Source organism: Pleurodeles waltl, chromosome 4_2 (genome assembly GCF_031143425.1).
Source record: "Pleurodeles waltl isolate 20211129_DDA chromosome 4_2, aPleWal1.hap1.20221129, whole genome shotgun sequence".
Classification (NCBI taxonomy): Eukaryota; Metazoa; Chordata; class Amphibia; order Caudata; family Salamandridae; genus Pleurodeles; species Pleurodeles waltl.
In genome coordinates, this window is record NC_090443.1 from 382,220,462 (window position 1) to 382,236,956 (window position 16,495).

Below are 16,495 nucleotides of genomic sequence, written 5' to 3' on the forward strand. Positions count from 1 at the left end.
CCAAAGTACCAGAGTTTGTTTTTGTGAAATTCACCGCATTTAACATAATACCTGCATTTGTGAGTAATTGAAACTTGTTTGAGAGCCTTATCATGCTCCTCCCATGTTGTTTCAAGTGGAGCTTGCATTCCACATATGCCAACATTCTTTGCACTGGCTTGGGGTGCACGTGGGACGCACAAGCAGTTTGTTGCATCACTGCAAACTCTCAGGGAGAGCAGTCCTGTTACTTTGGGGCACATATTGCATCCTCAACGCCAACTGTAGCATCCTCAACAGCCCAGGAGCACACACAAAAACACGCCACACATGGAGCTCGTAGCTGATGCCTTTGTTCATCAGCCTACAACATTTAAACTAAAACGTTTCATCAAACACCTCCCAACTGATTACGTAATTAGTTCAATGAGTCCACCCAGGAAACAGGATCCTAGTGCCCACAGTCTCCCGAAACTACTATAATCAGTGATCCCATTTCAGAGCTATCGGATGGCGTCAAAGCCCTCTGACCTCCCTATGAAGGGCAACTGCTTCATCCCCTGCCCATAGACTTACAGCATTCCTCCAAACTACACTACTGGGGGCTGTCGCAGGTTTCCTTTTCAGTATGATTGGCAACCTTGAGAGCACTAGGGCCGGGTCTGTGAAACAGATGGCAGTCTTATGTCTTTTTGAAAGCTTGTAGATCCCCAAGGTTCCTGCCTCCCACGAGTCCAATTGCAGTAGGGCCGTGTTGTCTGAGATATTCTGTGTGATCTACGACCAATAAATGCAGCTTTTTAATCCTAGTGACAATTATTCATAACAATGAACACTAAAACACTGTGGGACAGATAAATAGCACAAAGATTCGAAATATAGGTATTCTCAACACTGCCATTTTTGCTAATTCACTGCACCGCATGTGGGCACAATGCCTACTGTTTCTACGGTTTGAATGCCATTATGAACACAATGTTTGCAGAATTGCACTTTTTTTTTTTTTTAGGAAGAGCATACTAGACAGCAGAAGCTGTGTGGTTGCAAAATACCTATTATGGTATTATTAAGAACTTACAGGCAGTGCTTAATTTGTAGAAGAATAAGTGCTGGGGTCCAAAGCTTTGCTCAGAAGACCACAGCTGCTGCTAATGAATGCCAGCAGGCCGAATATCAAAGCTGCTTAGTTTTGATTCCACCACAAGCCTCTTTAATCCACCACCAGCGACTTCCTGCGCTCCTTTTTAGCTCATGCTTGCCGGTTCCCGTTTTCTCTTTTCTGTCTTTCTTTTCCTATTGCTTTCACCCTGTGTGTCTTTTTGCTATGGCTCACAATTTAATAATGCAAAATAGGAGATGGTACCCAAAAAGTAGTGTGGATGGGCCCCACCTGCGATCTCAGGCTCAAATTAAGCACTGCTTACAGAGTCTTGCAGCCTGCCCATTGCTTACCATTGGTTGACTTTGGTACTCATTTGCATGCTTCTTAGAAAGTTTTTTTTGTCCCAGCATGTTCAGCTCGTGCCAGTCCCTCCCTTAGAGCATTCCCTTTTTACCATCTCTGCACCCGAATGGCTTCTATCCTTTCACTGCTCACTTTTAGGGAACTACTTTTTATTTTTACTTAAGCAGTCCATGAGTTTTCCAACACTGCCTTGTGTGTTTGTACCCCTACCAAATACCACATCCCACGCTCCCAGTTAGTGTCCCCCTTGTGTTGCAAGCCCTCTCTCATATTTTTCCTCCCCTGCCAGACTACCTGCCTCCTTCACACGGACTGCTGCTTTTGCGCTTGTGTGCTTCTCTCCCCATATTGCTCCCCTCCGGTGCTGCTTTACCACCATTCCTACGGCTTTTACTTTACCCACCTGTTCTTCTGTTGCCCCCACGGACACCATCTTACTTTTTAAAACGTTTTCCACCCCCAGGGAGGACGAGACAGCAAATTGCCACTGGCCCCCTCAGTGTAAAAAAACAAAAAGTGCACCACTCTAAGGGGAACTGACAAGAAATACGCACATAAACTGAACCTTTGATGCTCTCTTTTAGTGACTGAATGGAACTTTGGTTGAGGTCCTGCACTGGAAAACAAGAGGGGAAGGAGGTGGCAGGAAAGCAAGTCTGTAAAGATGGGAAAGCTGTGACATTCAAAACATACTGTGGGAGAATGCTCACAAAAAGTCAAAAGGCACTGCTCAAACTGATCTTGTGCAGTGCGCCACTTAGGAGAGCTCTCATTTTATATTATGTGTTTTCTCTATGCTTTCAAGGAATCCCATTTTCACACCAATGCACATAAAACGTAATGTAATCAATCACATACAGGTCTTTTATTTAGAAAAAACTCAAATACAAAGTGCTTTAAATTTCGACATGTTAAGGCAGGCATCCCAGAAGAAGTGGATGGAATTGATGTATGACAACCATCAAAATGGCTCCTTCTGTTCTCGAATGCCAAGTCAGGCTGCTCAGCACCAGGCCTTGAGGGGCGAGGACCACCCAAGATGCCGGAAGGCGAAGCACAGCGTGGTCCCAGCTAAGCCAAGGAGAGCAAAGGATCCCAGGGCTCCGCGCTGCCTCTTACCAGGATCTGTAAAGAGACCGACAAAAAAAATACTAAGATGTACTGTGGTCTGGCAGGGACACTAGTTTTTATTTGGCAGGTAGACAACTATACAAAACTTTAAGCAAAGTAATTAGGCACCCTAGGTAGGATTAACCATTTCTAACACAATATTTCCAGTATTCAACCATCTGCTGTGAAGGGCAGCTGGTTTCAAATAGAACTACTTTGTGAATTAAGTACTCCAGGTAACTAGAACATGCTAACAATTTTCAAGAATGAAGACAACTGCAGTGTTTTTTTAAACCAAGCTGTACTGAAGCTTTGGCACAGCTACAGCTCCATAGTCCTTATAGCTGCCAAAAGAGCAATGGCAGCTAGAAGCCTTAATCAGATGCCAGAATTCTACACTTTACACATATGCTTTTTACTCTTACTCACATAGCATTTCAACTGGCTTATAGTTTAATGTATTAACACATTGCAATACAAATGAAGGCATCATTTTAAGACTATGTTATGTATCCAACCATAATGCTTTATATTTTGTGCATTAATGCAATAATCACCATGCACTCCAGCAGTCCATAACCCACAACAAAAATGCTAAATACTCCTTCCAGTGTTCATTTCACAAATGTCCATGAGCTACCCACCACCAAGATGCAACCATCTCCACACAACCGTCCCTCACAGGGCAAACATCACAAGGCAGTCCATTCCCACATTTTAAACACTGAACCAAAGCCATATAGCTCCCAGAGTGATCTTCTCCACAATACAACACACTTGTCACATCACGCACCCATCATGTGACGCACCTATCATGCAACATACCACTTGAGCTGTCAGGCCTCGCTTCCACCCCCAACCTAGCACTCAACATAGAAGCCATATAACTGCCAAAAGGATTCTCTAAAAAAGATACAACCACCCAGAAAAGCAAAATACAATAATGTATAAACTAATAACTATGAGGGACAATACACAATACCAGCTACAGAAGAGTCTAAAGTTAACTTCCGCTATCTACATCAACACACCCTGCATCCCTGTGCTTGAAAGATATTTGTAGGAGTAAGAAACTCTCAAAATTTAACTGCTGAATTACAAGACTGGAAGACAACCCACCAAGGGTAAGCTCTCAGACAAAGTGTCAGGCTTAGAAAATCTAGCAAAAACATGGGAAAACCAGAGCCAGAGAATCTAAAGGCCCTGTGGCATGACAAGATAAGGATGGACACCAAGATATTCGTATAAAAGTTTGTAAATTAAATCGAGATTGTTAACTTAGACGTGTAATGTTTCTCGACATCCAAAGCACACAATTTGGGACCAAAGACTCCCCAAACATTTTAGAACAAACCACAAGTTTGCAATATGGACCATCTCCAATTTCTACAAAACAAACTTAAATGCGGTTAAAAGAGAGAAAACTCCCCAGAATGGGGCTCAAAGGAAACTGAAGATGTCACAAGGTGACGCAGAGGTCGCTCACATGAAGGAACACGCTCCTTGAGATATGGCCCATTATGAAAGCACGCATTAAATGAAAGAGTTTGTTCTGATTTAGTTACATATGCATGAAAAACATACAAATTCAATTAAGCATAAACACATGACAAAAAAAATAACATAGGATTTAGGAAGTTCCACTGCTTAAGCTACTGGTAAACTACCTAAAATAATCAAGATAGACCTGTGAAGGGTCAGACAACAAAGTGATTCTTGGATACTACAACTACAGAGGAAACAGAATGCGTCATGAAAGCGCCACTATGAATCAACTTCGAGAGAATAATTACCACCCTTAAAAGCATCCCATTCTCTATTTACATTGATCGCAGTCCCGCAATAGAGCACCTATTACAAAGCTCATGGCCTCACATTCTAATGTATTATATTTGGCTGAATTATTAACTGTTTACGTATTTAAGAAACTAAGGACCTGATTCACAAAGGTAAACTTACACTTTGTGAATTTCACTTTAAGTGTAAACTCACACAAACTAAGTGCAGAATTTTACCACTCTGCATATCCTATGTTTTTATGTGCATAGATCTCCACCCTGATTGCTCAGTATTCACACTTGTATGTATATGTCAATCTCTTCACAGAAAAAACACAGGACAGGCAGTGTCGTAAACCTCAGCAGGTCACTTGTGAATTTCACTTACAGTGTAAGGGTACACAAAGTTTAAGTTTACTTTTGTGAATCTGACCCCAAGTCTTTAGCATAAACTTTACTCATATTTTGAATGTTTGTACTGCACTACATCAAGTGGTTCATACTGAACGAGTTTCTAACATAACATGCTTCGCTAACAAGCAGTCACAAGGTACCAGGCAACTATTCCACAGCAATCATTTGTTCAAGCTATTTTGTTAGCAAGACTGTAAATTGTTCTATGCCCAAACTGTTGCAAAGTTACAGTTGAATTTATTAACTTGTTGGAGGCTTAAAGATGGTTAATCCTGGACACTCTTGTTGATATATCCTCCAATTACTTTAACATACAGTTGTTCAAGCTATCTGCTTTTCATATTCTTCACGGACTGTTCATTCTTCTCTCTGCATCCTACCTAACGCAGGGAAAATACAGCATGCCCCTACACCTTCTGACTTAGAGCTCTAGCTATCTATACTTTTGTAATTATGTGATTTAGGAAATATCGCCCAGAACAGCAAAGTAGTGAAGAACCAATCTAAAGGGAAACATTCTTCATCTAAGTAAACAGAACTGTGACATCATGCCACTATTGAAAACAAATGTTAAGGAATTTGAATCGTCAAAACATTAAGAAGAAAATGGCCAAGGCATAGAAGGGGTCACAAGCAGACAGCCATAAATAAGAGATAGCCTTTAAAGCGAACAAGGCCATAGGTTCTCATTTAAAATCCAATGCCTAAGGAAGGCTCACAGAGAACATTTAACATTAGATGGAACATAAAGAAGCACCTACACTAAACAGCTAAGCAGGATTATTGCCCAGCACTAATCCTCCCAGATATGCTGCTTACGAGTCCAGCACAGCTTTAAAAGTTTGTCAGTCCATCAATCGTTCTCCAAGAGGCAGAAACAACACAATTTTGATCCTTGTTTTTATTTTCTAAAATGTTTTTTTATTCATGAATGTTAAATCTTGATTTTCTTAACTTCATTAAAAGCAGTTCATGACAAATAGCAAACACGTTTTTCGTGACAACTGTTGCTTCTTCAAGTCTAAAGTAATCCAATGTATTTTTAGTAGGAATAATTAGATATCTTCTTGAATTGAATTATAGAGTATTCATCCCTAAGAAATGGGTGTCCAAACGAATAAAATGTTTGTAGGGATAGCTTGATAATTTCTAGAATCTTATTTTATTTGATTTTCACCTCCCTGATAATATTACTGATTTTATTTTGGAAGTCGAGATTGTGACTGTGCTCAATCAATACCGATACCCTTTTCGTGGATATGATGAAAGAATAGAATTTGACAAATTATTAAGTTATCTCTACAACAATACATTTTATTCTTTTGGTTACCATAATCCTGGGGATAAATACTCTGTATAATTTAACTTGAGTAGGTATCTAGTTATTCCTACTAACAAAATAATGGATTACTTTAGCCGCAAAGAAGTGACTGTTGTCTCAAAACACTTGTTGGCTTTTTGTCATTACATGTTTTTATGATGTTTATGCAGTCAAGATCGATAGGAAAATCCAGGTAAAGGTTTGATACTCACAAATAAAAAAGGACTTTATATGAAAGAAAAAAAAAAAGAAAAAAAAAGGTAACAAGAATCATAATTGTGTTTCCACCTCTCGGAGAATGATTGATGGACCCATCCTTATACAGGGTTATAAATCACAATGCATTACTAAAAGTCTTAGTAGTCCAGAGGTACCAAAGTGTGTATTTCCTCCAAATATCTATCACTCACTCTAGAATCAACCTTTTCTCACGGCAAACACGTTTACTGCAAAAGGTTTCTGGTCCGCCAGTCTAGCAGCTGAGCTCCACATGAAAACTCTAGGATTTAATTGGCCGCTAAACTACATGAACTGTCACCTTAATTGTACCAAACTAGAGCTTTGAAAGGATCTTGACCTAAACATGGTTTACAAAGACTTACCAAGCCAGATAATCATCTGACTGTGGCAAATGTTACAAAAGCTTTCAATAGCTTGCAAAAGCAAATTGTGAAATGTTGGCAAGATTAGCGGTCATGAGCTTGGACTCTGCCCTGCAGTGAAGGTAATGACGAATAACCTGTTTTCACAGGAGGCAGAACTGCTCCATGGAATACCCGACTCTTGACATACATCCTTGGCCATGCCAATAACAATACATTTGATTTGCAATGGTGCTGGACGCACATAGAGCCTGTAATCTGCTCTGTTGGCACATTTATTTATTTATTATTATTATTATTTTTTTAAATTTAACATGCTGACGTGGCATGGCCTATATTTGGAACAACCGGACAAGTAAAAGTATATTACTACCTAAACTCCAGCCCAGTCATTGACAATATTTGCCCCCTCCACCAGTGTTTGAAAGGGTTCACAAGAATACGATTTCAAAGCATACCACCCTTCACCCTAAACATAAAAACAAGTAGCAAGGCAGAGAGAGTAACTCAATATCCCAAATGGCATTTGCTATAGCAAAGCTATAATGGTGTAACCAATATATTAACAGGTATGGATTTCTGCTTAAGATCAAGAATGTGGTTTGCACAGTTGGTCTGACAAAAATGTGCACCTTTCCTTCTTTCTTCACTCGTAGATTGATGGTCATCATAATGGGGTCCCTCATTTCCAGGACTTTAGGCCCTTTTTAGGGTCGAGCCCGTGATAGATTGCGCTAGTGCATCGCATGAGACGGTTTTGGATTTAGAAAAGGGCTTGGAGCCCGCCCACTGCTCATCATTTGTTGGATTGCTTGGCACTCTTCTTTACAGCCTCGTAATTGGTCATGGCTGGCACTTCATCATTCCCGTTACTGTCTGGGGAGCAGGGATAAAGCAATGAATTATTCAGCTTAATCAGTGCCCGTCCTCTGCTCTCAACATGACTGAGGTACTATTTTTGTTCTTTTTAACTTCAAATGCCCTGCAAACAGAAGGCGCGTGACTGGAAAAAGCATGTCCGGAAGGACAAACAAAATTACAAAGCTGTATTTTCTATAGTTAGCTTTTTTATTAAGCCAAGTTTTCTTTTCTCACTTTGCACTCATGTTTTAGTTTGTTTTTGCTCGAGGGGCTGTTCTCAAAAGAAGGGTTGTTATCTTGTTCTAAATATTGCAAAACAACATGGTTTCTTTCTGTGTAATTTTTTTTTTCAAAATTATACTTCAAGACATAACCATGCAGTACGACCCAACCCACAGCACTTCCAATCCAAAGCAACCTGCCCCACTTCAATTCCAATCCACCCCACTCCAGTCCCTCCACTTCTGTCCAGTCTAACACATTCCACTCAAATTCACCCAAATCGAAACCACCCCACTCCATCCTAGTCTTATCACTCTGATCCAATCCAATCCACCCGCCCCACTCAAGAGCCGAGCCACTCCACTCCACATTCTGACACTGAACCACTGAGCATTCAACACTACTCCCTCAATCCACGCCACTAACTTTTAGCCATGCTGAACAGCAGCCACACTGATGTACAAAATAGCAAAAGGACACTACCAAAGTCAATAGCTCCTGTATAGGTGAGACCTATTGGCTTAGCCAATGCTTGGTAAATGATTTGTAGCTCATCTCTGATGCTGCTGAGATCAGGAAAAATATGAATTATAGTACCATCCCTACTCCGATTTCTTAGCCCCACTACTGCTGTGGAAATCGCCTAATATTTGATGGGTGGAGTCATGCTCCGCATTGTGCACTTCTTCTGGTTTTCTTGCTAGTTGGAGCTTTAGTAAGAAATCTCGTTCTGGACATGGATATGGGATACTTTGCGTTGTCGCCCAACACCGCAGCATTTAATTAACACAAATTCACATTTTCAAATCAACCGTGAGGTGTCAATTCAAACATACATATCTGAACAGTTGACATTAAGATGATTATGAGTATGGCCCTTTTAGTATTTTCTAAGGCTTCAACTTTGTTTCCCCGCAGTAATACAGAAGATACAATGTCATCCTCCAGCCAACTAAGTCTATGAATTTTTCATTGATTTTACTTTAGTTGTCTGCCCAGCAACTAGCCAGCTCTTAACATATTTGGCCATCCTCTTACGAATTGTCTGTCACATGATCCGCAAAAGCCATTTTTTGGAGCTCCTGCTTCATTACCATTAACCTGGATACCTCCAGACTGTGCCTGGTATTTGGGTTGGCATATTCGATGATATCCACTTTGATCCCGAGGGGTTAAGGGCCTCGGAGTAAAGAATTAATGCTTTTCAAATGGAAGTGGCTTCTGTCTGTTCTCTTTAGGAGACATCTCCAAGTGCTGATTTCGACTCAGATTCCACCAAGTAGGTGAGCAGATCAAGGGTTGCCGTCCCAATGCCATCTTACCTAATGGAGTAGCATGCTTTAATTATCTGGAGGGACACACCCCTTGGAACAGACATGAGATGCCTTTTCACAATTCTCCTCAGGAGATGTATCCTGCACTTAAGAGTAATCACTACTGGTAATAGTCAGGGACCGTCCAAGAGCTGATCACTCATTCGGTTCCAAATGTACTGCTTCCCCTCAACTTGGAATAATTATGGACCTGTCTGGCTCATATATAGCCAGCAAGCAGCCATAACTTATCCTGTATCAGAGTCAGCAGCCCGCCACACTGGAATTGCATATATTGATCCAGTATACTCATTTGAATATGGAGGTAGAGACACAATCTCTTGGTCTTTTGTCTGTCTGACACGCATCTCTGTTAGCCTGAGAACAAATATGCTGGCAGGCCGCCATTTGTGTCATCATGCTAAAGTTTGCCTCCCTCAATCTCCCAGCCTCAGTTAGTCCTTCGCAAAAGGAGCTGCACCACAGCCGGGCAGACGTCCATAGGTCCGCAGTAAAGCAAACTTTTACGCTCAAAAGCAAACCTTAAGGAATATCAAACTGTCCAGCCTGCTGCCAATGTAACAAGGAAACTACCATTCAGGAACACACACTTATCATTTTACCCATGCTAGGCAATGAGTGCTCTGTAATTAATAAGGTTTATATTCACATTTTTTGCTACTCAATTTATGGGGGCCAGATATACGAACATGGGAATTGCAATTTCGAAATTGCAATTTTCACCAAATCGCAATTTGGAAATCACAATTCATAACGTATGAAAGACTTAAATTGAAATTAGCGATTCCTTGTGGGTCACAAATCAACCTATCTCATGAATATTGATGAGGTAGGTCACATTTTGTGACCCATTAGGAATGACAGCCATCACATGGATGGCTGCCTGCTGGGATCAGCTACCATGTCTGTGACTGCTTTTAAATTATATATATATATTTTTTTTAATGCAACCGGTTTTTCTTAAAGGAAAACAGCTGCAATAAAAAAATAAGTTACATTTTTTAATAGTAGGTAGCGGTCCAAAGGACTACTGCCTACTCAAATGTTTTTGTCAATATTCACAAAGGGGAAGGGGTCCCGTTGGCCTACTACTTCCTTGGAGGAGGTGGTAAAGATTAATGTTTGGCGAACTGAATGAGGTCGCAAAGCATTAATACTTTTCATAAACAATCTGTTTTTGGAAGGGACACCCTAAACACACCCCTTCCAAGTACCGAATTGCAAACCCCTCATCGAATTGCATTATGGCTTTTCTACATTATTGGAAAAAAAAAAAAAAAAAAAACATTTTTGCAATCGCAACGTCCCAATTCTGCGAATCGGCCAATTTGCAAACTCAGAACGAGCTCTATACATCTAGCCCTTAATGCTTTGCAAATAATTTACCCTTTGCTCTGCAACACAAGTAGTCTTCACAAAGGAAGAGAACGTGTATCCAGTTTGCCAAATTGAAATTGTGCTCTGTGCTACTGTGTTGCGCTGGAAGGACACTGAAAAACTGCCTGGTGGCGCTCAGTCAGAAAAACTCACACCATGGCCAAGGCTCCAGCAAATGTTGCCTCTTCGCTAGATCAGTCCAACAGAAATATATATTTAGGATCAGGCATCAAAGGAGTTGAACAAATAAGCACTGGAAACGTATTTGTATGTAAAACGGACAAGGCTACAGGATACTGCAATAGAGCAATTAGTGAGATTTTGGGCAAGGCAATATATATATCAGTTTTCAATCAGTGGGCTGTTAACCGGTAAGCACTTATTCAATATCAGAGCTCATGAACGTACCGCCAGTGTAGTAGCCATGCGCAAACATAAGGCGTCCAATGATCCAGCTCACACCAAGGATGCTAGCTGCACGCTGAAAGACAAATCATTACATGGAAGAATTACCAAACTAAACACGTTGCTTTGGTTGTCATGCTGAAAAAGGCATTTGATCCAAACAATATGCTTTAAAATGAAAGCACATCATAGACAAATTAATGATTTGCATTAAAGTGCATTTTAGCAAGATAAACATTGAAAGCCAATTTAAAAAAAACAAAGACTAAAGGAACTAATGTCACTGAATAAACGAAGACTGAACAGTCATGTACGCCCGCTGTTTAGTTCACAAAGTGTAACTCTTGTATTTCACATATGTCCACTGCCCTTCATGGCACTGGGTGAGGGAAGACCGTAAGCTCAAAAGGTACACACTTTTGGGGCCCTTTGCCACTCATATTTGTATTTACATATTTGGATTTATTGTATTGTAAAGATCTTCTAAAAGTGAGGCCAGAATGCAAACTGTAGAGATTTTGCAACAAAGTTGGTCGACTGAGATCTCCCAGGACCGCTAAAATTTTGAATTTAAACAATTTTATGAGTTTCTTGTTCCGACTGCTCTATTGAACACCGAGTACACTGGATACGAATGTATTAAAATAAAGCAGCTGCTAGTTTGCAGTCACAACCACATTCTCATGTGCATCGTGTGTTGGAGTGCTCTATCCTCAAACTAACTCGTATGAAGGTGAAAGCTGTGGCCTCAAATGAACTCTAGGGTGAGGTCGAAACTTTATACACAGTTCCAACAGAGGCTACAAAGCATCACTCTCATAAATAAGGTTATAAGAGGATGTGAAGCTATGGCCTTCTAGGCTCAAACTAGCTAGTGATCAGAGCGGGTGAGTAGGCCAGTTACATTCTTATGTACTAAGGTATAGCACTGTGGCCTCAGGTAGTGAACTCTCAAGTGTGGGGATGAGTGTTCTATTCTCAGGTAGCGTCAGATCAAATGAAGGTGGGGGGTACTGTAAACTCAGATACTCTCAGGATACAACTCCTCTCATATGAGTATTGTATACGCCATAAGAGTGGTGTATTATTGGCTCAGATAGAATCTTGTGTACACCATGAGGCATTAACTCCTCCGATGGAGACTTGCGTACAGTATGTGGGTGGCATGTTACTGGCGGAGGTGAAGTATTGTGTACACCACAAGGGTGGGTGTTATTTACTCATCGACTAAGATGGGAGTCTGGTATACATCATGAAGGTGAGAATGTAGTTGCAGGTGGCGTCCCATCAAGGAGGTTGTTACAGCTCATTTATAGAAAAGCATGAGCGTGAAATCTTTCTAACTTTGAGGTCACAAGTTCAAATCCTGGTTGACCGACTCCGCCATTCATAATTCTGAGATTGATGAGTTGATGCTGCTTGCTACTTACATACCTCTAGATTTGATGTACCGTGCAATATAAAAAAATATGTATCCACCAACATAATTACATTGTTTACTGGCAATGACTTCTCTTAACAAATCTGAACTAAGTAATAATAATGTCATCAAGTTCCAAGGATGATTACCTTTATCCACAGGACATGCTTTAACCTACTTGACTCCATCCAGGGTTTTTTTTTTAGAAGATTTTGAGAACACCTATTTTGCTCCCTACTTTCTGAAATTAGAATTATGTATTAAATATTAGACTTGAAAATTTACATTTTTAAAGGGTACTTTAGCTGCAATCTATGTTTTCGTTTTAATTATAAACGAAACGAAAGATGGTGAGAGAGAGGAGTCTTTGAAAGACTGCACAAGAACACTGCGCACCTCAAAATATTCGAATTCCAGCAGGGTCAACTCACCATTTCATTGTTGACAAAGGAAGTGCCACTTAGGTGAGCAATAACAACACCCTCCAATGAAGCTCTTGGAGATAGGTCAGTTTGTCTGGACTCCTTTATCCATTTTCATGCATTAATTCGATCAAAGAAAATAACTGCAGAATGCCATCCGGTGGCACCGGGATAACGATGTGGACCCAGCATCAGAGCCATGCACACCAAATTCTCTTGATTTCCCTTTTTTTATTGAAGCGCAGTTTGTTAGTAGTTAGAAAAGCAGAAAGATTCTTAGCCCATCTGGAACCCTCTGTAGGTGTTCATCAATAACCCAAAAGCGAGAGGACAGTGGAAATCCTGGATTCAGAAATGTATCCTAATTTTACGTGAGAACTTCCTACTTACCGGGACAGCCATTCCACCAACTGCGAGGAAAAACAGGTAAGACGGGTACACTTCCAACCTAAACCAGAAGAACAGAGCAATGGAATGAAAGGGCGAGAACACCGACTGACACCACAAGAGCAAGGCACACAAGATCGTTTTTATCATTGGAACATTATAATGGCACGGACACGTAGTGGGTGGGTTTGGGAAATGGGTAAATCATTAATGTTTTGCAACGTTATTTTGGTTGCAAAACATTTATACATACCACTGTGATTCGTTATTAGGAAGGGGGACCCTGAACACGTCCCTTCCTAATACCGAATCACAAACCCAATTTGTGACTCGGTAACAGGTTACCACATCACAGTTTATTTGTATATTTAAAATTACCTTTGTGCCTTAGCAAACGGCCCAACTCTGCGAATCGGGCTGTTTGCAAATGCAAAAAGGCTTTGAACATGTGCCCCTTAAGTTCTGGGGGCTGACAGGGACAGCATTGGGGATTTACCATTGACCCTAAACAAAGTGCCCCTGGTCAGCGATGTGCAGGCTTCCATAATAGTATACAGATTGCTAAGTTCTGAGATGAAATAGTGAGAAAGGCAGGTAGTAGTCAGTCTGCAGGCATGCTTCAATGTTAATATTTATATTCTGTAAAGAACATATAAAAAAGAATTGGTGCATGAAGATGCAAGTTTTACTTTTTTTTTTTTTTTCCAGAAACAAAGTGGGGAGGGGGAAAAGGGGAGAATAAAGAACGTTTTCTAACTGACATTCCTAAACCTCAAAATGCAACTGAACTAGTCAGCAACCATTCTTTTTTGCTGTAGGGAGTTCTAATAAAATATTAAACTTTAGTCTGAAAAACCATATTTTCTTGTGCTGTTCAGGATTGGGGATTTTTTTTTTGCTACTCTTTGTAAGTCAACTATCTCTATCATCTCTTTGTGTATACTGCACATAGCAACATAATTCCATATTTTCTGAGATATACTTGACCGTAACCAAGTTTTCAGTCCGGTGAGACCACTAAAGCCTCTTTCAGCCTCGTAGATGATCCTGGACTAACTAAGAATCTGTTGTAACTTCTCAACCTACGTAAAGAAAGCTCTCTCTGTTGGAAACATCTTACAGAGTATGTCTGCCAATTCTGGGCCCAATGAATATTTAAACATACTTGATAATACAGTTACCTGAGCTCAGTGGCAAAAGGGCAACATCTTGGTACCAAGCAATGGTGTTTTTGTGTGTCTCTCACTGCCAAATTTTAAGGATCCAATCCATAATGCCCTTCTATAGAAGAAGCCCTCAGTGTTTAAAAAAACACATTTGTAATCACAAACAATTTTATTGGGTGTAATTAATGTATCATGCTGTAAGGAACTCACCATCACTCAATTACCTCAACTAAATCTTGACTGCCCACCGTTTGCTGCCCTTGGAGAGTTAGCTGTGGAAAGGCTCATTGAACTGGAATTGAAGAGTATCTTGGGTAATGGTATACCAATAATAAAAACAGTAACTATCATTCAGTAACCATCTACTATCCAAGGCCTCTAGAAGAGGATTCCCAATCTACTTTACAAAGAATTAAAGCACTTACAAACAGGGCTATTAAAATCCCCTTGACTAGAGCCCCAGTTAGCAAGCCACTAGGGTTATCAGACACTACTACTCAGCCTCTAGATGTGGTCCCGTATATATATATATGTTTTAGTTCAATAACTAAGATTTGCCATCTTATCTCAGCTTTTCTATTTTTAATAAAAGTATATTGTAACAGGCCCTGCATTTTAATCTGCACAGGGCTCCCCAACAGTGACCACCAGGGCATTCATTGTGCATTTTCATTTAAACCTACTGCCACCATACCTGCAGTGCTGTGGGCAATGTGAAATGAGGAGAACAAGGTTTTTATATCCAGCCTCCCTGTTGACAATGTGTGTGATTATGGCCAATCATATCAATCATATTATTTGCTTTAACATTACAAACTATGGTGGGCGGGGGGAGTTGGGTGCATGAGGTTACTACCATAGACAGCTGAAGTCTACTGCTTGCTCCAGTACTTAATTTGTAAGCTAATAGGTGCCAGGGTCCAGGATCTTTATCATGATGCCACTGCTGCTTGTGCCATTTCGGGTCTCTGCTAGTGCTGCCCAATATCAGTACCAACAACACCTACTTACAATTACAGACCTACACATTTTACTATCTGTACTATACTAAGTAACTCAAAGATGTAAGAATGGCCTCAACAACCTGATAATATTTATAATTGTATATTTAACTGTTAACACTTTACGCATGTGCTTTTTTATTTAAAAAAAAAAAGCAAATAAATTCACAGCACTACTTTGTGGTGCACTGCCTTAAATATGAAATGGTGTTTCAAAATGCGTGTCAGTGCCGAGCACCGGAAACCACAGGCTCAAATTAAGCACTGACTTGCTCTCCTGTTGCTGGAATGTGGTGATCCAAAAAATGTATGCACTCACTGCAGCAGGAAAGGTAAAACACTATATTATATATATATATATATATATATATATATATATATATATATATATATATATATATATATATAAAAAAACACACACAACTTCAAAATGTTGCTTCTAATATGTGGGAAGAATTAGTGCAGATTGATGGCATGAGTGTAGAGCGCTCTCAAACTGAATATCTTCACAATAAACAAACATGAGAAGCCATAAGAGGCACATATGCAGTAAGCCTCATGTATGAGATGCTCAGAAAATGAGATGCAAAGTATGTGTTTGTTGGAGAGGAATGCTTAAAAAAAAGGAAAAGTCTCATATGAGAGAAACTGATACTTGAAGACTAGCATGTGAGATGCTTGAAAAGACATGATGCACTGTGTAGAATATGTTTAAACAAAAAAAAAAAAACCCCAAAAAAAACCACAGGCACTGTGTGGTAGGTAAATACAAATGCTAAATGCTTGCTGTGCATGACAGTCATCTAGTATGTGAGTTACGGGCAAAAACAAAAATGTGGCAGCGGCTTGTGAGATGCTCACTAATTCAGTATTGTGAAAACTGTAGAATGAGATGAGTGTGGTTGATGATTGGTCAAGAAGCGCATCTAAGGGCTTTTTTTGGAGTCTGTATAGACTTTAATTCATACAATCATTTAAAGCTTCCTGGTGACAAAGGTTTTTTTTGTTTTTTTTTTAAGGTACCTTAAGTTTGTTACTAGTCCTTGAATGGTGTGCACTTGGCTGAATGTGCAATATATATATTGCTTGATTTTTGAAGCACTTAAAACACTGAGGGGCAAATTTGTAACTTTTGTTACAATGCAGCACAGCACCCAGGGTTGCTGCCCTGTGTCAACAAGATAGAGTAGGATAGCACTACATCTTCTAAGATATGGCCCCAGCTGGTCTC

General features: G+C 40.1%; 1 protein-coding gene across 1 annotated transcript in view; it reads right to left on the bottom strand.

The window, feature by feature from the left end:
- Positions 1–2,287: 2,287 nt before the first annotated feature.
- The window catches only part of MGST3 (microsomal glutathione S-transferase 3), a 39,108-nt gene continuing 24,900 nt past the window's right edge, over positions 2,288–16,495 (bottom strand). The window contains exons 4-6 of the mRNA XM_069231504.1: positions 13,101–13,158; positions 10,872–10,944; positions 2,288–2,569 (exon numbers count right to left, since the gene is read on the bottom strand). Of these exons, the coding sequence (XP_069087605.1) occupies positions 2,448–2,569; positions 10,872–10,944; positions 13,101–13,158 (253 nt within the window). The 3' untranslated portion in view covers positions 2,288–2,447. The remainder of the gene's footprint in view (positions 2,570–10,871; positions 10,945–13,100; positions 13,159–16,495) is intronic.